Source organism: Falco cherrug, chromosome 7 (genome assembly GCF_023634085.1).
Source record: "Falco cherrug isolate bFalChe1 chromosome 7, bFalChe1.pri, whole genome shotgun sequence".
Classification (NCBI taxonomy): Eukaryota; Metazoa; Chordata; class Aves; order Falconiformes; family Falconidae; genus Falco; species Falco cherrug.
Window position 1 is genome coordinate 41,005,399 of NC_073703.1, and position 25,444 is coordinate 41,030,842.

Consider the following 25,444-nt stretch of genomic DNA (forward strand, 5'->3'; position numbering starts at 1 on the left):
ATGACTGAATTCATACTAATAAATGTATCCAAGAATAACACCATGATGGCTCAACTCAGTGTTGACAGTGCACAGTCAACAGTAGTAATTCCCTTTTTAGAATGATACAGAAATATAACTGTTCCCTCTTTCTTGGCATAACTCCATGTGAGTGATCTTTAAATGAGTGTTTCTGTTACTTGTTATTTTTATGGCTAAAGAGAGTTTATTTTTCTTTATTTTCATTATAGAAGTCAATGTTTTTTTGAAAATTTCAGAGATTTTTACTACAAATAAGTATTTTTGCCAAAAATCCAATCTTTTATCACTCTATCCCCAAAGTTACGCTTTTGGAGCGTTGCAGTTGTAAGCATATTTTAAAAACTTAGGTGAAGTGTTTTCATGAGCAATCACGTCTACTGTGTAGTATCTGAAAGACCAAGATGATGTTAGTTCATAATGCTATTTCTTTATGCTCTTCCATAATATTCAGGTGAACTGGATGATCATTTGATGCCAGTTGGTAAAGAAACGGTTAAATATGAGGAGGAGCTTGATTTACATGATGAAGAAGAAACCAGTGTTCCAGGAAGGCCAGGCTCTACAAAACGGAGACAGTGCTATCCTAAAGCTGTTAGTATCACTCACTACTGTCCAGCTCTCCGATCAAATGCTTTATTACTAATAAGACAAAATTTTCAACTCTTGGTCTTAACTGATAAGAATCTTTTGCGACAAGTCTTGTATTTATAGTGGAAATATTTTGCAGTTTTAACTGTATGGAAATTTGCACTATGACCATATGCTTTGGGAGCATGCCTGTAGTTCAAAGAATGTACAGTTTCTGTAAAGCTTGTTGACTGTATTTGTCTGGTATAGAAATAACTGGGAAGAACTGTCCTGCATTAATAATCTGTAAAATTGTCTAAGTTGTCTGGTGAATGTACTACAGCAAAGGAAAAAGTACTGGCTTTTTAGACAAATAATTGAAGATTGAAGAAGGAGATGACCAGGGGGTCAAAATTATCTGCCAGGTGCCTAACACAGATATTTTCATTTTTATATATGCTTGGTTTAGTTTAGTTTGACTGTACTAGTCAAACACAAAATTTCATAATTTTTTTTGTTTTAAATCTTTAGAATATCAATTAATTATATTTTCAATATTTTACACTCTTTTAAAAGTTCTGAATATTATACTTAATATGCTAAAGGAATCACAGAAGATACTTAATAATGTAGAGCTATAGTAAGTAACGTATCCGTAGATCTGTTACAACAGGTTTCAGCCACATCAGTTTGTAGAATTGGACTTCTTAGATAGTATTTATGGGAGAACGTCAAATACTTGAAAATTAAGAGAAAATGGAGAATAGCAGCTTCGTCAGAGTATTTTGCAACTATTCTGGAACCTTCCTTCTTCCCCTGCAGTTGTTACAGGTTCTGTCTAAGGTCCTTTGAATAGTAAAGGTGACTAATTCAGAATAGGTTGCATAGTAGCTTCTGATAATCTTTGCATTTCACAGAGAAACTGTTAGCCTTTGGCCCCACATAGGAATGTCAGCATGTGCGCTCAGTGGTAGGCTGTAGTGCTGCGTTGTATGTTCACATCCAGCCTCAGTTATGGTGACAGCCCTAAAGTAATTCTATTTTTTGCATCCTCCACATGCCCTAATTTTATTAGTACTTTAAATAATTGGTTATTGGAAAGCTTAGGAGAGGATACAGTGGCATCACAGAGGATGTTACAGAGGGAACAGATGAGAAAACCTTTTTCTTGCAAGACTTCACAAACGGTTTGAATCTTGGCACAGTGTTTCTTGGTGCTTCTTGTTACAAGTGACTTTGTCGATCCTCTTATCTCACTAGTGATTGTTGGAATAGGGGTGACTCATAAAATGCACGATTATGATATCCCTTATTCAGAGGAGTTGATTTGTCAAGTGATGCATCATGCTTTCTCAGTTGTTTTTGTTGGGTTTTTTTATACAGAATCCAAGAATACTTTCGCTTGTTTTTGTCTCAACTTTTCACATCTGGAAAAGAAGCTTTGGCAAATGTTTAAGGTCTACAAGATCCTCTGGGCTTAATATAGTTATTAAACTTATGAGTAATTTTCCATTAAGCCATGGCCATAGTTTTGCTACAATATAAATTTAAAATCCAGAACTACATGTATTGCAAATTTAGTTTTAGATAAACAGGAGGATCATTCTTGAGACCTACAAAGTAATGAACTCTGACCAAACATAAAACATGGTTTCTTAAGGTCTATGACAAATATGAGCAGCAGAGTTAAAAGGGCTTTTGGCTGTTGTGAGTATTAACATTTGTAAGTTACAGTTTTTACTGAAGACTTGTATAGTGTAGTGCCTGGGTAAAGGGGCAGTGTATTGAATTTTGTTTGTGTTTGTTCCATGTATAAAAACCACTTTTGATACGTTTAAAAGTATGCTTGGGAAAAGTATCCGTGTTAATGAAGCTGTAAGTTCAGCCAAGCTTATATGAAAATTTAATTACTGGGATGTAGGGTTTTTTTCTGGGCATACACTTTTTTTTTTTCTCCACCCCCCCCACCCCCCCACCCCCTTTTTTTTTTTTCTCTCTCCTTTCTTCTTCTCCTGCTAAAGTCTAAAAAGTGTCCTCCAGAGTTACTGGGTAAATATGGAAATTAACATCAAAACTTCAGTTGTATTTATGGTGTCTGTGTCCTACAGTTAGACTTCTATTTCTAACACAGGGTGTGTACAGAGGAAGTTTGGGGATGTAATGGAAGTTGCCTCTTGGCAAACAGCAAGATCTGGGAGCATCGTGCTCCCCTGATACAAGTGTTCAGACAGATCTCATGGCTGCCAGGCTAGGCTGCTGACCAAACGTTTTTGCTTATGAAAGAAAGCATTACTTAAGTCCAGATTTTTAGCAATACTTTTCAAGTAAGCATGTGAAGCCATGTTGAAAAAAATTCTTTAGGTGAATTTTGGTGATTTTTATCACGTTACTTTTTTTTTCTGTTTTTGATTTTTAGATTCCAGAATGTTTAAGGGATAGTTATCCTAAACCTGATCAGCCCTGTTACCTATATGTGATAGGAATGGTGTTGACAACTCCTCTACCTGATGAGCTCAACTTCAGGAGACGAAAGCTGTATCCTCCTGAGGATACCACAAGATGTTTTGGCATATTGACAGCCAAACCTATACCTCAGGTAATGATTCTAACTCCTTTTCTTATTCTACATGCCTTGCAACCTGTCATTTTCCACTCTACTCCCTAACCCTCAGACTTGGGGACTTCTGGAAATGACAGTAAGTGCTACTTGTATTAATAACCTCCAGAAAATAAGCAATAATATCCATCCAGTCCAGTCAGTTCGTTTTCTGTCTTTAGTAGTGGAACAATCTGTTCTATTTTTGCCGAACTATTGTTTTACAATTCTATTTTTTATAGTTTTGCAGTGGCAAATTTAAAATGTTCCTCCTATTTTGTATGAGGTATGATAGGAGTGGCATTATCAGCTACAGAGATGGCCTGCAGTGCTACCTTGCGTGCATGAAAGCTATGATAAAAAGTCCTCTTGGCATTCCTAGTCTGCAGCAGCAGAAAAAGTAGGCTATGTTAATTGAAATTGGCACGCCTTGCTTTGGACAATTTTTAATAGAAAGGCATTTTCTGTGGATGAGACTCAGTTGAGGAAGAGTTTTTTTCAGATTTTATTTTCTGTTGTCTGCAGAAGAAAATATTTCAGGAATATTGCTGGTTTTCACATTTCTTCATGATGGAAGAGACTTCCATTTTTACTTGAACTTGCATAAAAAGAAGAGCAGTAAAACGCAGAGAACTATTTTAAATAAACCAAACAGCTATTCTTTAAGCCTTCAAAATCTCATCCATAATTGAAGGTCATCAAAGGTCAAAATTCTGATCCAGTTTGCTGTGGGGTCAGGCAAGCACTACCTCAGTATCTGAACCAAACAGAAGGTACTTTGCAAAGGTCCTACTCTGGATTTACTCTCGATTTCTTTTGGTTTTTTTCTTATTTAGATTCCTCATTTTCCTGTGTATACTCGCTCTGGAGAGGTTACAATATCTATTGAGCTTAAGAAATCTGGTTTTACTCTGTCTCTGCAAATGCTTGAGCTGATAACACGACTCCACCAGTACATTTTTTCACATATTCTTCGTCTTGAGAAACCTGCACTAGAGTTCAAACCCACAGAAGCTGATTCAGCCTATTGTGTTCTACCTCTTAATGTTGGTAAGAACAGAGCTCTTGTTTTTTAAATACTCACTTTGAATTCCTTTAGTAACATGTTCGTTAATGTTTATGTTAAATTTCAGGTGTAGAAATAATACCAAATGTGTTAGTATGAAAATTTGATTTTTTTTCTTATTTCTTCACAATTCCAAATTAGTTTTAACTTGGTGATGTGAGTTGATTTGTCAGCTTGGTTTCAGCTGACTTTATAAGGGTCTGAAATTGTATATAGGTCTCCTTTGAAATTTTTATGGGAAATAATCAAATATGTGTATAGAATAAGAAAAAATATATCGTAATTTACAGCTTCCCAGAAAAGTGCAGCCTGGAGAAAACCCCCTAAACTGAGTTATGCATTTTCCTTTTTAAGTTGATGACTCCAGCACTTTGGACATTGACTTTAAGTTTATGGAAGACATTGAGAAGTCTGAGGCGCGTACAGGCATTCCCAGTACACAATATACAAAAGAAATGCCTTTTATATTCAAGTTAGAAGATTACCAGGATGCGGTTATCATTCCACGGTGAGTACTGTATACATACTTTAGGTATGTACCCATTGTATCTATACGAGCACTTGTAATAAGGGGATGTTAATATCTGCAATGGGATTGCTTGTAAGAAATGTGTGCTATTAATCTGAAGATATCTGGTGGTGTCAGAAATAACGTAAAGATATTCTTTTAGTCAGTAGTTACTCTACATAGTAGGATTTAAGTGTTTAGGCCTCCCAAGTCTTGTTACCTTTTTATTAGGAATAGTAGAGTTCACCAGAAAACTTAGGTAGTATTCTGATAAAACGTTGCAACCTCATCAAGAACTGGCCTACTGAAAACCAATTATAACTTGGAAGATCGAGTGGGAGTCCTGTTCTCTGATTACTGCTTATTCATACCGAAGGTCTGCTAAAGTTATGCTGTTGGTAGGTGGAGAAATTAACAAGTGAAAAAGACTGGTTAAAAGAATCTTTCTATCGAGTGGTATTCATAGGAGGAATTTACTTCATTTCACGTACTGGGTATGCAAAGGTTCTCCAGAACTGTTAGGATTTGTGGAAACTTAATTGTTTCCTATGTTATGTTTGGCATGATTTAAAAAATGAAAACGGGCTGATTTGCTTTTGCTTGTACCTAGTATATTGTAAACAATGGTAGTTGTAGAACGTATGTGGAAGATACATATTAATACTTTGCTTTGGCCTCATCTGTGTTAGATAAAATGTCTTCCCACCAGTACTGGTGAATACTGTGGTAAAAATGATAGTGTAAAAATGTGGGATGGATCGTCACTGTGTATAAGCATTGCTTCATGTGATCAGAGTTAATGCTGTAGAAGTAAGTCATAGGTGCTGCGAATTAACACAGTTGTTGGATTCAGTGAAGCTGTGGTGTTTCACCTGTCTGAAGATCTGGCTATAGTACCTAAACCAGTATTACTCTTCCCTCTCTTGTTTTAGGGGTTTTTTTGATTGGGAGTAGGACTGGGATGAAACATCTCTTCTTAAGAGAATTATTAGTAACCATCTGATTATGGTCAGACTTGGGAGAAGCCAAAAAAATTTTGGCCTTGTTTCGTACATCAAGAAATGTCAGGATTTCAAATACTTCCATTTCCAGTCAACATAAAAATGGTGGAAATATGTGCTTGTCCTTCCCTATTCTACTTGATTGTGAGCTCCTCGGGGGAAGCATAATACAGTGTCTGTATGGATACAGTTGGGATTTAATTCTTCAGAACAGGCATAATTGCGAATAAGATTAAAAAAAAAGGGACTTTCTGAAAGCTCCTTTAACCAGCATGTCCTTCAGTGAAGAAGTTCAGACAGCCTGGGAATATGGTTTTCTTGATTTTTCTCTTTGGAACAAAGCTGAAAAGACTCATTAATAGTGTGTTAATTTTATTTAGAGATGTCTATTTAGGTACCTGAATAGAAGCTTAAAATGATAGATGCAGCAGATCGAAGTATGAAATATGTTAATATGTGAATCTAAATATTGAGTGTTGATTTCATGTTTTTTAATTACTGTTTTCCTGTGCATGTTTATCACCATAGTATCCAACAAGCATCAGTAGCCACATTAAAGGTGTTGCGGCATTCTGCATTTATTTTTCTAATATTCTGCCTGTATTACCAGAATTGCATTATCCTTGGAAGGTTCATGAATTTACCTTACGTATTTGGGGATTTGCATTTTAATTTTTATTGGGAGGGTGACTTTGTTAAAATGCCAGTTTAGATGTGAGGGAATGCAATCTTTGTATACAATAGAACTCTGCTTCTACTTATGGTAGCACATAGGAGACTGGACATTAAAAAGCCGAATTATGAAATTTAATTTTTAGGGGTTTGGAATTAAGAAATTATCATTCTCAATATTACTCTTGGAGATTGTTGTCCACAGGTTGATTTTATATTAGATACTGAAGGCATAAATCCTGCATTTAATTTAAATGTTTCTGTAGAGGGAATTTCATACGTTATAGATTGATTTTTATTCTCCCTTATCTGATGACACATCTCACTTTAGTATTTGAGTTAGCTAAGCAAATGGTTTCTACAACAACAAAAAATCCAAAAACTCAAGTGTGACCTATTTAAGTTTATCATCCATCCACATTAAAGCATGAAAGAGCTTAGCACAAGCTTTATTCTTAACACTATAACATATGCCAAAATACTTTTTTTTTTTTAAATTTTTTAGGTATCGAAATTTTGATCAGCCTCATCGATTCTATGTAGCTGACGTATACACTGATCTTACTCCACTCAGTAAATTCCCTTCCCCTGAATATGAAACTTTTGCTGAATATTATAAAACAAAGTATAATCTTGACCTTACCAATGTCAACCAGCCACTGCTGGATGTGGACCACACATCTTCAAGGTAACGTATTTGTGTCTGGTGTTCGTAGTTTAACAATAAAGTCTTTCTTTTTTTAATTGTGAGATAAAGCTGAGGCCGTAAGTTTTCCATAATAATTACTGGGTTTTGTTTTTCTTGAGGGGTACTTAAGTTATGTAACAATAACCGTAACCCGAGTCCAACTTCCTTTCCAGAGGTAGCTGCGCTTCACAATGTATTAAGGTTGAATACTAAGAATAAGTCATCACAGTTTAGGCTAGTAAGTTCTATTCATTAATTATCTACTTACATTAAAGTATTTTTACATGGTTTTTAGACTTAATCTTTTGACTCCTCGCCATTTGAATCAGAAGGGAAAAGCCCTTCCACTAAGCAGTGCTGAGAAGAGGAAAGCAAAGTGGGAAAGTTTGCAGAATAAGCAGGTAAAATAGAAGTATCTAATTCAAGTTGCATCTCTCTTAACAGTGATATGATGACTAGCTTTACAGGTAAAATTTTTCTCTTACCCCTCCTTTCCCCAGATACTGGTTCCAGAGCTCTGTGCTATACATCCTATTCCAGCATCGTTGTGGAGAAAAGCAGTTTGCCTCCCCAGCATACTTTATCGCCTGCACTGCCTTTTGACAGCAGAGGAACTAAGAGCTCAAACAGCCACTGATGCTGGTGTAGGGGTTAAATCACTTCCTGCAGATTTCAGGCATGTATTTTTTCAGTATGTATTTTTCAATATGATGTCTGACTTCATTGGAAGACAAGGTGGAAACATAAGTATTACTGCATGAATTTAAAACTCATGCCCTTCGTTTAATTCATGTCAGTTTTCAGTGAAACAGTTTAAAAAGACTTGATTATAAATGATGAAGTTAGATGCTGCAGTCATTCAGTCATTCAGAAGAATGTGGCTTTTTTTAAACACGTATGTGCATGTAGAGACTTCTTGTCTTGTGATAATATTTTTTTGTTAACGAAATTGGTGTGTATCTTTACAGATATCCTAACTTGGACTTCGGATGGAAAAAGTCTATTGACAGCAAGTCCTTCATCTCTATTCCTAACTCCTCTTTAGCAGAGAATGAAATTTACTGTAAGCACAGCACAATTGTAGTCCCTGAAAATGCTGCACATCAAGGTGCTAATAGAACCTCTTCTGCAGAAAACCATGACCAAATGTCTGTGAACTACAGAACATTGCTCAATGAGTCACCCAGTAAACTCCAAATTGATGTCTCGGCAGAACTTGCAGCAATTAATGGTGTTTCTTATAATAAAAATCTTGCCAATGGCAATTGTGATTTAGTTAACAGAGACTTTTGCCAAGGAAATCAGCTGAATTACTGCAGGCAGGAAATACCTGTACAACCAACTACCTCATATCCCATTCAGAATTTATACAACAGTGAGAACCAGCCCAAGCCCAGCAATGAATGTACTCTACTGAGTAATAAATACCTTGATGGAAATGCTAACAGATCTACCTCAGATGGATGCCCCAAAATGGCAGTGACCACCAGTACTTCAAAAGCTATTAATCTTTCAAAAGACAGAGCAGATTCTGAAAAGAGCCCTTCCAGTGGGTACTCCTCAAAAACTCTTGGTCCTAATCCTGGTCTCATTCTTCAAGCTTTGACTCTTTCAAATGCTAGTGATGGATTTAATCTGGAGCGGCTAGAAATGCTTGGTGATTCATTTTTAAAGCATGCCATCACTACGTACTTGTTTTGCACTTACCCTGATGCTCATGAGGGACGTCTGTCATATATGAGAAGCAAAAAAGTAAGTAGTAACAATCCGATGATATTATGTAAAAGGTATGCTGTAACGAGCCATATATATAAAAAATTTTGCTGGAAGATTAAATGGCAACGGGTTGATTTAATTACAGTCTTTACTGATTATACATTAGGTAGCATGCATATTAGGAATAAGAATACAGGACTACAGGATTAATACTGCCATAACTATGAGTGAGTGAAACTGTTTTCTACAGTTCATTTTGAAATCTAAACCAGCTGATTATCAGCCTAAGAAAGGGCAGGGCTGAACAGAACTGAAAGGTCAGGGTGAGTGAGGATGCTTGGTGGGCTGAACACTAGAGTGGTGTGTAGAAACTCTTTTACAGGAGTGCTTGAATGAAGGATTGAGTTAGCAGCAACAGACCCTTAGGTTGTAGCTTTACTTGACCTTTCGTTTGTTTCCTCAGTAAGTTACTTTCCTTGAAAACTTTCAATATGATCTTACCACAACAATAAAAACTAAACAACAAAAAACCTTACAGAACTGTTGCATCAAAACTTCTGTAAGTATTTTAAAGTAAATGTAAACAGTAAGGAGCAGAGTCTTCACTTCTGCTGCTCCTGTTTTTAAATTCTGGAATAGTCAATCATATGAAAGTTTGTTTTGTTTGGGTTTTTTTCCCCCCACATAATGTGATAGCTTGAATGGAATGCTAAGGATTTGATTGTCTACCTCTAATAAAATGCATCACTGAGAATTAAATGATTGAGTAGTTTAATCTTGGAAAATAAGGAGGGCTAAATAAATTGGACAGTTCAAATAAAGGAAGTGATTGAACATTCAAGTTCAAATTTCAAGACTTTAAAAACAAACATAGAAAGTGTGTTTCAAATGAGAAACAAAGATCAGAAGTTGGTAGTTACAAACTTACTTCCTTTTCCTTTTTGTATGTGAGTGCATTTTTCTCTACCCTTTAAAATATTTAAAAGAATTTTAAAGGCTATCAAGTAACATCTAGATTATGACTTAATAAGATTTGTTATGTGGAACTGTTTTAAGACTTTGCCAAGGTTTAGGTTGGTCTGTCCATAATAGCAATCATTTTTAATTCCAAATCTAGTCTAACTGTTGATTATTAACACTGGTAATTAATGATACTTTTGCAAGTTATATTTACTGTTATTTTAAAGGTAGCAATAATTTTGTTTTGCAAAGATAAAATAATCTGTCAGAATTCTTTAACTGAAATTGTCACACCTAATATGCTTGGCCTTAAAAAAAATAAATAAAATCTGTATCTTGCTGTGGATTGGTTGTACGATATTAAGAAAGCTGAACTCCCTTTTGAAAATGCATAACATACATTGTCAAGCCAGATCTTGTAAGATTGTTTTGCTCCTTTTGCATGTTAACCTTTTCAATATTTTTATGTAAATGTATATCCAGAGGTTTATCAGAATGTTTTTTCTTGAAGGTCAGCAACTGTAACTTGTATCGCCTTGGAAAGAAGAAAGGACTGCCTAGTCGTATGGTGGTATCAATTTTTGATCCTCCGGTCAATTGGCTTCCTCCTGGTTACATAGTAAACCAGGACAAGAGCAACAATGATAAGTGGGAGAAAGATGAAATGGTAAGACTTTAATTCTGTTGAGGAATAATTATTTGTGTATCTGTATTCTCTCACCCATACATCCTCCTATGCCAAAGATATTTTGCTATGTTTTCTTAAAAAAAACAAACAAAAAAACCAAACCAACAAAGCAAATATGTATGTCTGTTTCCCTTCTAAAACTTCACTGTAACTTACTGAAAATGAGAGGAACACTGATCCTGAATAGAACCTGAAGTAAGGAAATTCACTGGACATCATCCAATAATGACTGAATATGTTAATGGAAAAGCAGAGGAAAAAAACTTTTCTTTTGCTGCTTGTAGTTAGCATGCTCTTAGGAGTTTTTCTGAAATTTCTCATGGAAAATTTAAACAGAATTATCATTACTGATTTTGCTGTGGTATGTATAGGCAGAACACTGCCTGATGTTAATAAATAATGAGTCCGCCTTTATAGAATATATGAAAAAGAGTTGGTATTTTTCATAGGGCTGAGGCAGAACAAAGATTAGGTCTGACTTGAGAAAATGTTCAGTATTGCTTGCTGTTGGCTACACCATGGATATGACTGAGAGCTGCATCTCATACAATGCTGGCTTAGATACCCACACTGTCTATCACCAAAAGTTTCAGAATGACAAATCTTAATGAGGAATGATTCATACTATTTTCTGACTACTCTTTACAAACAATGAGTTTAGGAGTGTGTATATAAGAAATCTCACTGATCACAGCAATCAGTAACATAGCCTTTAAGTGTTTGAGACTGGTTTGCAGGGTAAAGGGGAGGAAGTTGGTGGTGGTTGTTTTTTACTTTTCCCCAGTTCTGAAGACCACACTCGGTTTGTAGAACCACCAGAGGGCACATGAGAGAACTGCTAGGTAGATGTACTGTGCAAATAAATGTTTATTGCAGAATAAAACAACCTGATTATTGTAGTTCTGTATTGTGCCAAGATTTCAGTTCAAAGATTTACTGCTATACCTTTCTAAAAATAAGATCGCACATTTGGGACAGGAACTAATCATTGGTTTTAAAAAGCTCTCAGTTCTCCATAACTTTTCAGTGGCCTCTTCCTCTTTGCTAGTCACTGTTTAGTTTTAAATAAAACACAATTTTAGACCAAAATGCAGACAGTGATGCAATTAAGAAGTAGATTTTTTGTGCTATGTAGATATTTTGCTTTCTTATATGTAAATTTCATTTTCCGTCCATGGACTGATGGTCTATAACTGGGGCTAGAAATCTCATCATTATGACAAATCGTTACTATAAACAGCCTAGTCAAACGTTATTTTTTGTGTTACCAAGCTTTATTAAGGGTAAGGATCTTCCTTTGTTCATTTGATTAAATAGCTGTTTTCTAAAAAGCATGCAAAAAAAAGCATTTACATTTATTTTTAGCTTGTAAGTGGCCATAAGTTATTCAAAATCAATCAGGTATTCTTTAAGAAAAGGTCTTTTCTTCTGGGGTTCATTGTTGATTTATTTTGGAAATGCTATCTAATGATGAAAAAAATCAACTATCAGAATTGCTTCCTATCTCGCTTACCTACTGTTCATTCTCATCACTTAGGATTGATTTTTTTTTTTTTTTTTTTTTTTTTTTTTTTTTAAAATACAAGAAGCAATGTGCAGAAAACGTTAGGGTAGCTCATGTAGCCGTCCTGCTAACTAAAGCTAATTTTAAGAAACTTGTGAATAAAACTGTAGTAAAAATGAAATCTATCATTTACTAAATCTGTGAAAACAGACAGTGAAATCTGTTTTGAATCATCCATGTAGACATGCCTCATTCAGAGAGTGTATTTTTGTCTCAGTGACAGATAAGACAGGTGACGTGTAACAAGAAGGAAAGAAGCACTAGCTCTAGTTGGGAGTCATTAGTCTTATCTAGAGCATTCTACTGCTACTAGTATACAAAATAACTATCTCAAATGAAATTTTCCTCTCTGGTCAAAGTAGCGGACATCCCTGCTGTGTGTTTGTGAGATGGGTAATTACAGTGGCAGAAAGTCTCAACTATGAATTTCTATAGCCACTTTTTTGTCCTCTTCTCTCATTACTAAACCTGACTAAGCCTGCTCCATCCTGATGAGGAACATCGTGATCTGTTTGATCCCTAGATGGTTTCAAGTGCTGCCTAGTGCACCTTACAGCTGCCACCCATCCACACATCTGGAGAGCTGTGCATTTGGCCTAAAGGGAGAGGTCCCCAGTGGTAGCATCTGGGTCACAGACTTGCAGGATTAAGTGACAGAGACCTACAATGTGACATACGTAGATTGAGGGCAGATAAAGGCTGTTTCACTTGATGCAAAATGGTGTTGGCTTTCAGGACCCAATCCAGAAAACCACTTTGATTCTGATCTTACTCCTATCAAAACCAGTGGCAGAATTCCCACTGACATCAGTGGTGCTGGGTTGTGCCTGTGAGTAGTCCTTTCGATATTAGGAAGGTGACATATTTAGCTAATATGTTTAAAGTGCTTTCCTGGATCAGGACCATGGCAAATTGTACGGCGTTGTATAGCTTGTATTGTACAGCAAAAACTGGCCGATATATAACCTGTAATAAGCAGCAAGTTCACTTACTGAATCCCCAACACATGCAGTCAAGACTGTTACCCGCACAAGCATTAGATTCTTGCCAGCTAACTGGTATTAGACTCTCATTTTTTATGTGAAATATAAAAATCACTTACAGTGATTCCCTAAACTTACTTTCTTCTAGTTTGCCATGTAGACTGAATTAATTCGCAGCTGTGTTTGAGGGTGTGGATAAATGTATTTTGCTGCTTCAAGTGATGATTGTTGAAGAAGGGTAGAGAAGTTATTGTAGTAGTTTCATTGAAAATGTTTTCCATTTGTGTCCCAAAACTGAGATGATTGTGATAGTGACTATAGCGAACCTGCAAACCCCTTAGTATTTGCCATCAAAGGATGTAGAAAGAATCTTCGAAATTACATTGATTCAACATTTTACTTAGCAGCTAGAGAGAATGATGCACCCAAAATTGTTTCTTGTAATTCTCTACTTGTTAATGTAGAACTTTCTTTTGTTTGCTTTGATGTGCAAGTGTATAACGTTTGGTGAATTTAATGTGCATCACATTCAAGTATAAGCACTGGCTCCTGTGAAATGCAGCACGTGTTTGTTATTTGTAGACCGTGCACTGTTATAGGTTAGTAATTAAGGGTTTGTTTTTCAAGACAATTGTTCTAGTCTTTAGAATGCTAGTGTTAATTGAGGTTGCATTGTGCATCTGATCAGACGATGAAATTGGGAACATTAAAAACCAGTCTTATTTTAGAAGACACTACTGAAATCCTAGTCTTCTGACAGTTCTGGAATAAAAGTTTCTCACTTCCCTCTTCAGTAGCATATTTTTTGTGTTCTTTCATAGACAAAGGAGAACTTGTTGGCTAATGGTAAACTTGATGATTATGATGATGATGAAGAGGATGAAGACCTAATGTGGAGGTTACCCAAGGAAGAAACAGACTTTGAAGATGATTTTCTGGAGTATGATCAGGAGCATATCAAATTCATTGATAATATGTTAATGGGATCAGGGGCTTTTGTGAAGAAAATTTCACTGTCACACTTTTCAACCACTGATTCAAACTATGAATGGAAAGCACCCAAAAAGTCATCCCTGGGTAATGTTCAGTTTTCATCAGATTTTGATGATTTTGACTATAGCTCTTGGGATGCTATGTGCTATCTGGATCCTAGCAAGGCTGTTGAAGAGGATGATTTTGTAGTGGGCTTCTGGAATCCCTCAGAAGAAAACTGTGGTGTTGATGCAGGAAAGCAGTCTATCTCGTATGACTTGCATACAGAGCAGTGTATTGCTGACAAAAGCATTGCAGACTGTGTGGAAGCCCTGTTGGGCTGCTATCTGACCAGCTGTGGTGAAAGAGCTGCTCAGCTTTTCCTGTGTTCATTGGGGCTGAAGGTGCTCCCTGTAATTAAAAAGAATGATTGGGAAGGCACTTTGTGTGCTACCAGAGAGAATTGTAACAGTGAGCAGAAAAATCTTTCACCAAACTCTGTTTCTGCTTCTGTAGCTAATTCAGAGCCTTCTCTGTATAAAGACCTGGAGTATGGCTGTTTGAAGATTCCACCGAGGTGTATGTTTGATCACCCAGATGCTGAAAAAACCTTAAATCACCTTATTTCTGGTTTTGAAAACTTTGAGAAGAAAATTAACTACACTTTTAAGAACAAGGCTTATCTTCTTCAGGCATTTACTCATGCCTCGTACCATTATAATACCATTACTGGTAAGTTGTCTTAAACAAATTAGAGTGTTTTCCTGTATTGTAAATGCAAGCTGAGCAGTTTGTGTTCTAATATATAGTCTTTCTTAGACGTACATTACTTTAAGAAGTCAATAATCTCTGTATACAAAATCTTAGAAAATAATATCTTACCCCTCATTTAGAGGGAGATACTTGTTGAAGCTGTAGCTCAATGATTATTTGTATTTTGACATGATACAGATAGATTTACTGAAGCCTAACCAAATTTTGGGAAAGGGCAATGTTTTTCGTCTCTGATGCTGTATCACTAGTTATATATGACTGATAGTAGATGCTCATTTAGCTGAAACAAGTTCTTGTAGAATTGTGGAAAATTGCAGTGTACTTCTAGAGGTAGTATCATGTTATTTAGCAAATTTGGCCATAATTTAATTCCAAGAATATTACCCTTTGTACTTCTGAAGAGTAAAAGTAGACTACACAATTGTTATTAGCTGAATAGTCTATAGGGTAGCAAAATACAGAGACTTCTCTTTGTAGCTGTGAATTGAAAGGCTTAATTTAAGTCTAGGCGTGTTATCGAGTAAATATTTAAAGTCATGAGTTGGAAGCAGTTGACTAAATCAGACTAAATATTAATTTCAGGTGTTAACTGCTTAATGTTTCTGTACATGATCTCATAAAAGATTTTACGGCAGTACAAATTTGTATTTCTGTAATCTTACTGAATTGCTTATACTAATTAGAATTCATTCATTCTAAAACTTTAAATATTTTCTATGATAACATGCAATTAAAACAAACCATGGTAAAATTCCAACCCTGTTTGAAGTGAATGGCAAATTCCTGTGCAGTCAGCAGTCAATTTTTCTCCATACTGGGGGAATTGGTTCCTTATTCCAAGAAGTAAGCAAGCTTTGCTTTAATTAAAGAAATAAGTAATTTTGAAATGTTAGTACATAGAGATATAGTCCCAACAAAACACTGAAATGTTCCTTTGATTTTTTTCATTTGAGGTAATATTACCCACATAATATATTTAGTTTTTACGATATTTCCCAAAACATATAGAAAGGGAGGTAATTCCTTTTTATAGATACACTAATAAACAGAAACCTTGAGTCACAGTGTCTAGATGAAATTACATTTTTGGTAGCAGAAATCTGATTCCGTTTCTGTTTACCTAGACAGAAAACTGTGAATTGCTCTCACTTTTTCTCTTAAGCGGTAGCTAGCAGTTGAGATCTGGCAGCATCTTGGGTTCAGCTGCTATAAAAGCAACTTAGTACTAGCTTTCACTCGCATGTTATTTCTGTAGTAATTTTGCCTGCCTTCTTTCTTTACCCACCTATCCCCGTTTGCTTTCAAGACGGTTTTTTGCTTTCGTTTATATTCTAAAAATAGACCTCCATAGCTCTGCATTCCCACGCCCTCTGTCAATTTTCCAAACAGGAAAGGCTTGGCAATTTTAGTTTCCAGTTTAAAAGATCCATTCTGAATGGGAATCTTTGGTCAATGCTTTTTGAGAAATCTGTATGTGTGACAAATTAGATGAAAAATCTCAGATTGTATGTGTACCCCTGCTTTTTAATACAATGATTTCTTTATTGATTTTTTTTTTTTTGAGATTTGATACCATTTTCAGAGCAGCCTGCTGGTGAAATTTCTTGATTGTACTTTTTTGATGTTTCTCAGCACAATGTGGTGATCTTGAGCAAAAGCATTAATTGATTATAAACAGAAGTGTTTTGCTAGGCTGACAAATTAGCATTGGTTCAAAGGTGGCTATTATTAGATATAACTACTGTTTTTTCTGATTTTTTTTTTAATATTTCAATAATGATCTGTTTAAACACAAAGATACCTTTAAAAAAAACCAACAGATTGTATTCTCTGAGCATTGGTTAGTTTGTGAAATTTATGGCAGTGTACCAAGCCTCTTACCCAGAAGGGCCTGGAAAGAATGTGTGTGTGAAACTTAACTGTGTTGTTGTACATTCTTTTATTTCCAACACTTTAAGATTGTTACCAGCGCTTAGAATTCCTGGGAGATGCAATTTTGGACTACCTCATAACCAAGCACCTTTACGAAGACCCACGGCAACACTCTCCAGGAGTTCTTACTGACCTACGATCTGCTCTAGTCAATAATACCATTTTTGCATCATTAGCTGTAAAGTATGACTACCACAAGTACTTCAAAGCTGTCTCTCCTGAACTGTTTCATGTTATTGATGACTTTGTGCAGTTTCAAATGGAAAAGAATGAAATGCAAGGGATGGATTCTGAGGTTAGTGGAAGTAGAAGAAATGTGTTCAGTATCTGATTTGAAGCATGTCACTGGATTTCTTAGCATGATGCACATTTTTGTAATGTTTTAGTTTTATGTACACAGCAGCCAAAGAAGCAGGCTCCCAGTGACAAAACGTGCAATATGCAAAGTAAAATACAGTCTTCATAAAGTGTAAAGTCAGTAAGAACATTCAGAAAATAATTAAATCGAAACCAGTTTGCCCCTCTAGGTTTTTCTGTGATGCTTTATTTCAGTCACTGTTTTGCTTTTGTGTTGTTAGAACAGCATGGGATGGAAATTAGCTTGCTTTCTTCACTGACTGACTGGAAGCACAGCTATACCATAAAATTATGATGAAGGGTTACTAAGTCACATAGTGTTGACTCAGGATAGGCTCTCCATGCAGCATCATGAACAATACTACCTTGGCACAATGCTGGATTATTTAATGTAGGACAGACGGAGATTTCTACTGTTTTTCTTCAGACTATTTCTGTCTGTACTCGTGTGTTTGACATGCTCCTAAAGGCTTTATATCTGCTAGGGAAATACATGCATCTTTCAAATAAGCCATTTGAAACACAGTTTAACTGAAGACCTGCAAACACAGATCATATCTTTGCTATGCAGGGAAGCTAATGATAATATCTATTTGCTGGAGAAAGGACTAAAACTAATTCATTTAGATAAGCTGTTCTGAAGATACATGAGAGCAAGGGCCTTGTGAGTCATACTCTAATAGACTCCTGGGAGAGGTGGCCTTTCTTTAAAAGTGTTAGCTAATAGATATCCTTAATAGTTGATCTTCTGAAAAACTGTGATCAGTCTTTTAGAAAATACTCTGTCTGAGAATACTCCAGCACTAAATAAACATGTTATCTCTTAGTAATTTCTTCTTTCTGATACACAATTTAAAATCTTGGGAATCAAAATGTATCAGTTACACGTATGTGTTTACAGCCCTTGCGCTCTTGTTACAGAGTGAAATCCTTATGTTTTATGGGAAGATTCAGAAAACATTGATTTTACAAATTTATCACTGAAATTTAGATAATATAAATTATTTTATATCAAAAGATCAAACTCTGTTATCTGTCTTGTTCACAATATGAATGAAAAGGCTAAAAACTTACTTTAAGAGCTCATAGTAATGATTTTTAGCTTTGCTCTGTTTTTGCTAGTATGCAAAAAGATTGCCTAGAAACTTCCACCAAAGTTGTAACCAAATTGCATGATAGCTGTTTCAAATAAAATTCTTGTTTCACTTTCCCTACGCCTGCTCCCTATCTTGGTCTGGCACTGAATTACTGAAACCCTTATTTCTTCAGAGTTAATGCAAGAGTCTTTGTTTCTGCAGTTCATGCCAGCTAGACTCATTTCCATGTGTGTTTCCATGTCATCTGCTTTTCTTTTTTTTAAAATCTCACTCCTGAAACATCTGTTGTCCCTTGCCTTATAGCTCTTGGTTTCTCTCTCCGTTATTTCAGTGTAACTCAAAAGTGCTTCAGTTTGTGCTTGGGATAAAATATGCTATTCAAAACAGTTGAATTTGGGTTTTAACATGAAAATCCCCATTTGGAGTGTGTACACATCAAGTCTGACTTCTTGTTTGATTTATTTTAGGTAGAAATATTGGGTGGGGCTAGTTTATGAAGTATTATGGTGACTCGTAAGAGGACTGAATTGGGTTTTAAACCCCAAATAGGGGCCAAATGGAGTGAGAGGGCAGATACTGAGGAAGAGACCAACAAACTTACTTCTCTTTAGGCAGAGGAGCAATGGTCAAAAAGTTTATTGTCAGGTTACTTTGTTTGGACTTAGGAGAATGTAATTATATGTATTTGAGGTATTTTTAGTAAAGGATTAGATTAACTCAAGACGTTTAAGACTTATACTGAAATTTCAGTTTTAATAGTAAGAATAGACTATTGTCTTAAATTAGCATAGAAAAAACACTGCCTCCTACATTTGAAAAATACCCAGGTATGCCTGTTAGCTCAGTTTAATGTTGCTAGTTACCAGTTATTAATGGCTTATTCTACTAATGCTTGTTTCATGCTTGTCTTCTGGGATAAATGAGGTAAGGAAAGGTACATCCAACTTCTGTCCAGAGATTGGACTTGAAGATTTTAAAGTCTCCTCCTAGGAGATGTTTGGTGTATGAACTCTTCCTTTCTTATGAGTACTTTCTGGCATTAAACTGATAGAGCAAAGTCTGTTTCTTATTGGAAAAAGCAGATTCATGGTGAAGTCCTACAGAATTATTACAGGAGGAGTTCACAAAGCATATAAAGTCTCTGTACACAGTGGCGTTCAGGATTTTTTTTCACATTTGAAAAATGATATATCCAGCAACTTGGTTTCATTGGGGAACAAAAGAACAATTTCACTGTGGAAAGTTGTCAATGAAAAACTTAAAGGAAGCAGCTCAGGATAGGATGTAACAGAGCTTACATTTCTGAAGATCATTGTTTTATTTTAAAAGAGGCAATTGTTTCTCTCTTCTCTTCCCCTTCTCCCCCCTTCCCACCCTGCCTTGGCTTTTTTAATTGCAAACAGCTCAGAAGATCTGAAGAAGATGAAGAAAAAGAGGAAGACATTGAAGTACCAAAGGCCATGGGGGATATATTTGAGTCCCTTGCTGGTGCCATTTATATGGATAGTGGAATGTCTTTGGAAATGGTTTGGCAAGTGTACTATCCGATGATGAGGCCATTAATAGGTATTTTCAGCTTTCAGAAAATAATTAATAATTAAGTGCTATCTGCTGTGAAGAGAACAAACCTAAATATTGTATGTTTGTTTATTTTCCAAATAGAAAAATTTTCTGCTAATGTGCCCCGTTCCCCAGTGCGAGAGCTGCTGGAGATGGAGCCAGAGACAGCCAAATTTAGGTAAGAATGCACTTCCTTTGGTACACACTGCTATAGTGTTTTAAACTGATTCATAAGCTACTGAGGATTTTTATATATCACAAATTTACTTACAATTTCTTTTACACTAAGCAGCTATCATGATCATTGTGTTTGCTGATTTTTTTTTTCCTTGCATAACTTTCTGAGAAAAGATTTCTGTTTAACTATAGTGCTTTAACTTCTGTAGAAATGAGAAAGTAGATCTCTTATTTCACATTAACTTGCCTAGGCAGTAAGTAATTCTCGTGTATATTTTTGCAGCCCTGCAGAAAGAACTTACGATGGAAAGGTCCGAGTAACAGTGGAAGTTGTAGGAAAGGGAAAGTTTAAAGGTGTTGGCAGAAGCTACAGGATTGCCAAATCTGCAGCTGCAAGAAGAGCACTACGAAGCCTCAAAGCAAATCAACCTCAGGTCCCAAACAGCTGAGACTCCTCTTAAAATTAAGTAAAATGGGGGAAAAAAACACATACAGATAAAGCAAATTTAAAAAAAAATGTTGGTGTTGAGAGGAACAAATTGGAAGACAGCATTTAAAGTTTGTTTGATAACAGAATAGATAAAACATTTAACATGTATAAAATTTTGGAACTAATTGTAGTTATAGTTTTTTGCGCAAACACAATCTTGTCTTCTTTCCTCACTTCTGCTTTGTTTAATCACGAGAGTGCTTTAATGATGACATTTAGCAAGTGTTCAGAATAATTGTTGTCAGGTCTTTTTGGTTTACTTTTATTGTCAGTACAGCTTTGCTTAGTGTTAGAAGGCCAGGGAGCTTATGCCTAATGCAGTTGCTAGATTTATATATAGTAATCTTGAAGTTCTTCAATCTGTGCACTAGTGCCAGTCATAAAACAGTTGATAAACTGTACTGGATGATTGGGTATAAGAAAGAATAAGTGTGCCAGTATTCTCCTTTTTTTTTTTTTTTTTTTTTTTTTGTCTCTCCTCCTTTCTCTCAATGTCATCTTTTTACATTAAGATGACATTCCCAATCATTGTTGCACTTATTTGTTAGGGACAGATTTTAATTGAAATGGCTGGCATACTGGTAGAATGAAACTTCACTTCCCTTATGCCACACAGTCTTGCATAAAAAAAGGTTCTTGCCTTAAAAATAAATAAACCCTCATTAACAATCTTTAATTTCTGATCTTTTTTGGAACAAACTGTTTTACATTCCCTTCATTTTGTTATGCATTTTACAATGATACAGCTCTATATTTACAGTACAACTCATTACTATAGCTGTGACTTGTTACAGGATTATAATAGAAATTGTATTCATATATATGTAATTAGGTTATTTTTAACAATTCTGAGGAGGTGGTTAGTCTACAGTTTTTTTTATACCATAAACAGAATATGGTCTTTGGCTAAAGTTCCAACTTTACACAAACCTGCAAGCTAGATAGTTCCAATACTGGAAACAGTAATTAATAATTGCACAGTGCAAACTGTCACTCTAACAAAATAACCTTAGACATATCACACCTAAAATATGCTGCAGATTTTATAGTCAATTGGTTACGTATTTAACAAACAGAGCACCTTTACACTTAGAGATATTTCCACGTAAATTTCTTACTGTACTTTTCAGAGTTGCATGCATATTTCACCTACCAAAGTTGTGCTGTTAAATAACATGAAAGTTGATGTTTGAGATATAACTGCCGTACTTTTGATACATCTGTGATTTAGGTCCTTAATTTAGAGAAACTAGCTCATTGGTGTTTTGTTTTACTGGGGGTGGGGAAATCATACTTTTATTTTTTAGGCCTTGCCTATACTTTAATTAGATTTTTGTAGGCACTCTTCACTTAAATACCTCAGTTCTTTTTTTTTTTTCTTTTCTTTTCCTTCTTTTTTTGCATGCATTGTTTTTTTTCTGTTTTGGTGCTATGTTTATATATTATGCTTGAAATTTTAATTTTTTGCACTGTAACTATAATACCTCTTAATTTACCTTTTAAAAAAGCTGTGGGTCTTGTATTCCCACCAGTATCAGTAGAGGTTTGCTGCAATTTTGCCCTGTTAATTATGCTTGAAGTTTGAGAAAGCAGAGCAAGGTGTTTTAATGTTTTCCAGCACAATTGTTTGAACTTGATGCTGTGTCTTATGTATTAAATTACAAATAAATACTGTATTTCCTGCTTTTAAACCCTATTCCTTTCCTCACAAATGCACACTAAAATAAAACAAACTGTCAGCTCTTGCTTTCTTAACAAAATAATAAAAGAAATGCCTTAGTGACAAGGGATAGACATTAAGCTTTTCTGAAATACAGTTTTCAAAAGTTCATACATTTTCTATCTCAGTCATTTTTCATTCTGCAAAAAAGACTGTTCTTGTATTTGAAAGCAGCATTGTTATTGTAGTCAGACTGAAAATTAAAATACTAACTTATAAAAAATTCTAGCGTTTGTTTGGTACTTCAGTCATGAAAATATAACGGAGAAGTATAAGACCTGCAAGTCATGGTGTGTATAAAACAGGTGTAAATGAGATGGAACAGAAAAACATGCAGTCTAAATTTTCAAAGGTAAATTGCTTTGAGTTAGCTGTTTAAAAAAAAAAAAAGTTGGTGATTTCAGTTTTAGCTCTTTCTTCATGGTAGGAGTGGAGTTTGTTAGTGAAAATACATGATTACTAATGTTAATAATTCTGTGTTTCTGGCCAGACATCAATCAGCCAATAAAATCAGACCATCTAGGAAATCCTAACTAGTTTTAACTGCATTATGAAAAACTAAATTTTAAGCTAGCCTTTGAAAACCTAAAATTTCTTACTGATTGTTACAAGGTCATAGATTCTCAGGGGTTTCAGGTAATTGTTAGCAGTGAAGTGCTATGGAGTGTTTTGCTGCAAAGAAAATTAACTGAACTTGCTCTGTGTTTCAGAATAGTTTAATGATCACTTTGTTACTAGATAGAGCCTATGAATTGGAAATCTGAAATGTGTAGTGGCTGACTATAAAGTAGTTTCTGCTGCTGATGCGTTTTTAAATGCTTTTTAAATGCCGTAATTTTTTCCAGTGTGACCTCATTGAAATATTTTTTTTATCCTTTGAGATAGAAAATTCGTATTAGTTTCCATCTTATACATCTGTGTGTTTTACCCTACAGCTGATATAATTTTGATATTGGACAGTGTATGCTATTAAAGACCTAAATCTGATCATTTGAAGGTTGGGACAGAAATCACTTGACATGCTATAAGCACAAGTGTAAGCGGACTGTTGCAACCCATCTTCAAAAGCAACCACACAGGCTCATCATAAATAGTGTGGGGGTTAGTTGGCATGAACCTTGGTTTTTTTATCTTAAGTCCTGTTATACTGTACTTTAAACAGTCCTCCTAACTATGCTGCGTTTTTATTTTTATGGCTTTTTTTGCGCTGTTCTGTTCATGTAGCACAAATAAGCATTGCACTTGGTACCATGCTTTACCTCATTTCAAGGAAAAAAATGCTTAACAGAGAGGAAAAATGTGGTTTGGCCTTGCTGCTGTTCTGATTTACTGAATTTGAAAACGGTAATTATAATGCCTGCAATGTGTCATTTACTTGCACAACTTAAATAGGTCATTTGTAATGTCTGTGGCATTTTTACTGTATGTGGAAAAATACAACAAAGATGTGTAACAACTCTTGATTGTATTTTGAAGCTATTGTTTTTCTACTACATCATTTTACTGTTATGTGAAGTAATTAAAATTAGAATGACCTCTGGCACTCCAGTAATTATCTCTGAACAAACCAACGTATTGTACATATAATGTAGTTATTGCAAGAAGACAACCCCTAGTAATTTGGTCAACCTCAACTAAATCTCCGCTCAGTCTTAATATTGAGTACCCAGTAGCGACTTTGGAAATGTTTGTTCAGCTTGATGCTGTGAAAGTCTGTACAGAAAAAAAGCATACTATTTTTAAGTCTCATTACACAATAGGATGTTGTGACTGCAGAGTACAGAACTTGGACAAGAACCAGTTTCCGTGCTGGGGAGGAATATAGTAGTGGCCCAGGGATGAGGTGCCAGATCCTCAGCTCGTGCAAATTGGTGTGGTATCATTTTAATCACTGGAACTGCATTCGCTTACATACCTGAAGATCTTGTGCTTATATGTATGTGGCAGAGTTTGGGTTTTCCTCCTTGTAAGCAAATACAGAACCATAAACTGGAAAATGTGGGGTTTATGCATGGTTACTGCATATAACATAACTATGCTACATGCATTTATCTGTATAAAAAGTGAAATCTTTGTATCCCAGTCGCAGCAGCACACGTAATCAAAAAATGACGAATAGCATCATGGTCTGCTGTGATACTACACTTGCCTTTGACAGTATTCTGGGTTTGTATGTTTTGAGTGGGGTTCCTTACAAAATTCTTGTGGAAATCTCTGTATTTATTACATGAGTGAGGCAAAAGGGTTTTGATTTTTTGGTACTTACCGACATTGATCCTTTTTCAGTTCTCTAATTTTCAAGAAGTTAGTTAATTTCTTTCTTTCATATTAGGTTTAAAACTTAAAACACTACAGTTCATGACCATGAAATGTAATCTAAATATCAACTGAAACTCAAGCTGAATTATGTTAGCAGATACCTAGAGGTCATTGTAGTATACTCCACTAGCAGTTAAAATTAATTTCTGTCAAAGCTAGCTAAGTTTCCTAAAAATAAATTTTATCCAATAAAGTTCTTTGGGTTTTTTTCCCTCTTTTATTTGAATGGCAACCACAGACTACTTTAATTGCTTTGTAGATGCACTCAGAATTTACTGCAGCAGCAAGTTGAAGAGAAAAATGTTTGTGAACAAGAATTGGAAATTGCAGGCATTTTTATTGTAAATAGTTTGACTGAAAAGATGGTTAAAATCAAGTAGAATGAATAACAAATATAATTTGATGGACAATAAAATATTTACCATCACATGCTGCAGCTGTCTTTAAGGGACATAAAATGTAATTCATTCATACTGTAATCATGCTGCAGAAGTTTGCAATCTGCACCTTATGGATCACAATTACCTTTAATAGTTTTTTGTAATAATTGTAGCTGAGTATATCTCCAATAAAGTTATGGTCTGTTCACCTTGTATTGTCTTTCTGCTTTTGTTTTTAGTTCCTCTTGTCTTTCCATAAATCTTCTAGAGTTTACAAAAAATTACTTTTCAGTCTCAGTCTAAATAAAAAAAATAATTTGTGAAAACATTATTTCTTGACCTTGTTTAAAGACAAGTCTGCTTGTCTCCTTCCTCTGATGAATGAACTGTCTTCATAGCTATGTGAAGACTCTTAAGGGACGCTCAGGTTAAAAATGATGGTGTACATGCTACAATTTGATCTCTGTATTGACCATTATACCTGCAAAATTTGTCAGAGCTGGGAGGCCCCAGAGCACAAGGGTTCAGTAAAACAAGTTTGCACAATTCAGCACATGGTTTAAGAATAGGATGTTTATTTTAGCTAAGTCTCAACATTATTAACATTGATTTTAATTATGTTTGCCAGTTGCTTTC

At 35.3% G+C, this 25,444-nt stretch overlaps 1 protein-coding gene across 6 annotated transcripts in view; it reads left to right on the forward strand.

The window, feature by feature from the left end:
• The window catches only part of DICER1 (dicer 1, ribonuclease III), a 66,762-nt gene extending 41,741 nt beyond the window's left edge, over positions 1 to 25,021 (forward strand). For 5 of the 6 annotated variants that reach the window (XM_055715135.1, XM_055715133.1, XM_055715131.1 and 2 more), the window contains 14 exons: positions 473 to 612; positions 3,005 to 3,184; positions 4,021 to 4,234; positions 4,605 to 4,758; positions 6,937 to 7,119; positions 7,415 to 7,520; positions 7,620 to 7,795; positions 8,088 to 8,871; positions 10,307 to 10,462; positions 13,852 to 14,734; positions 16,735 to 17,003; positions 19,566 to 19,728; positions 19,825 to 19,900; positions 20,183 to 25,021. In XM_055715135.1, coding sequence (XP_055571110.1) covers positions 473 to 612; positions 3,005 to 3,184; positions 4,021 to 4,234; positions 4,605 to 4,758; positions 6,937 to 7,119; positions 7,415 to 7,520; positions 7,620 to 7,795; positions 8,088 to 8,871; positions 10,307 to 10,462; positions 13,852 to 14,734; positions 16,735 to 17,003; positions 19,566 to 19,728; positions 19,825 to 19,900; positions 20,183 to 20,348 — 3,650 coding nt within the window. In that variant the 3' untranslated portion in view covers positions 20,349 to 25,021. Of the gene's footprint in view, positions 1 to 472; positions 613 to 3,004; positions 3,185 to 4,020; positions 4,235 to 4,604; positions 4,759 to 6,936; positions 7,120 to 7,414; positions 7,521 to 7,619; positions 7,796 to 8,087; positions 8,872 to 10,306; positions 10,463 to 13,851; positions 14,742 to 16,734; positions 17,004 to 19,565; positions 19,729 to 19,824; positions 19,901 to 20,182 lie in introns of those variants that run through there. The other variant, XM_055715136.1, reaches the window with a different exon arrangement.
• The last annotated feature ends 423 nt before the right edge of the window (positions 25,022 to 25,444 follow it).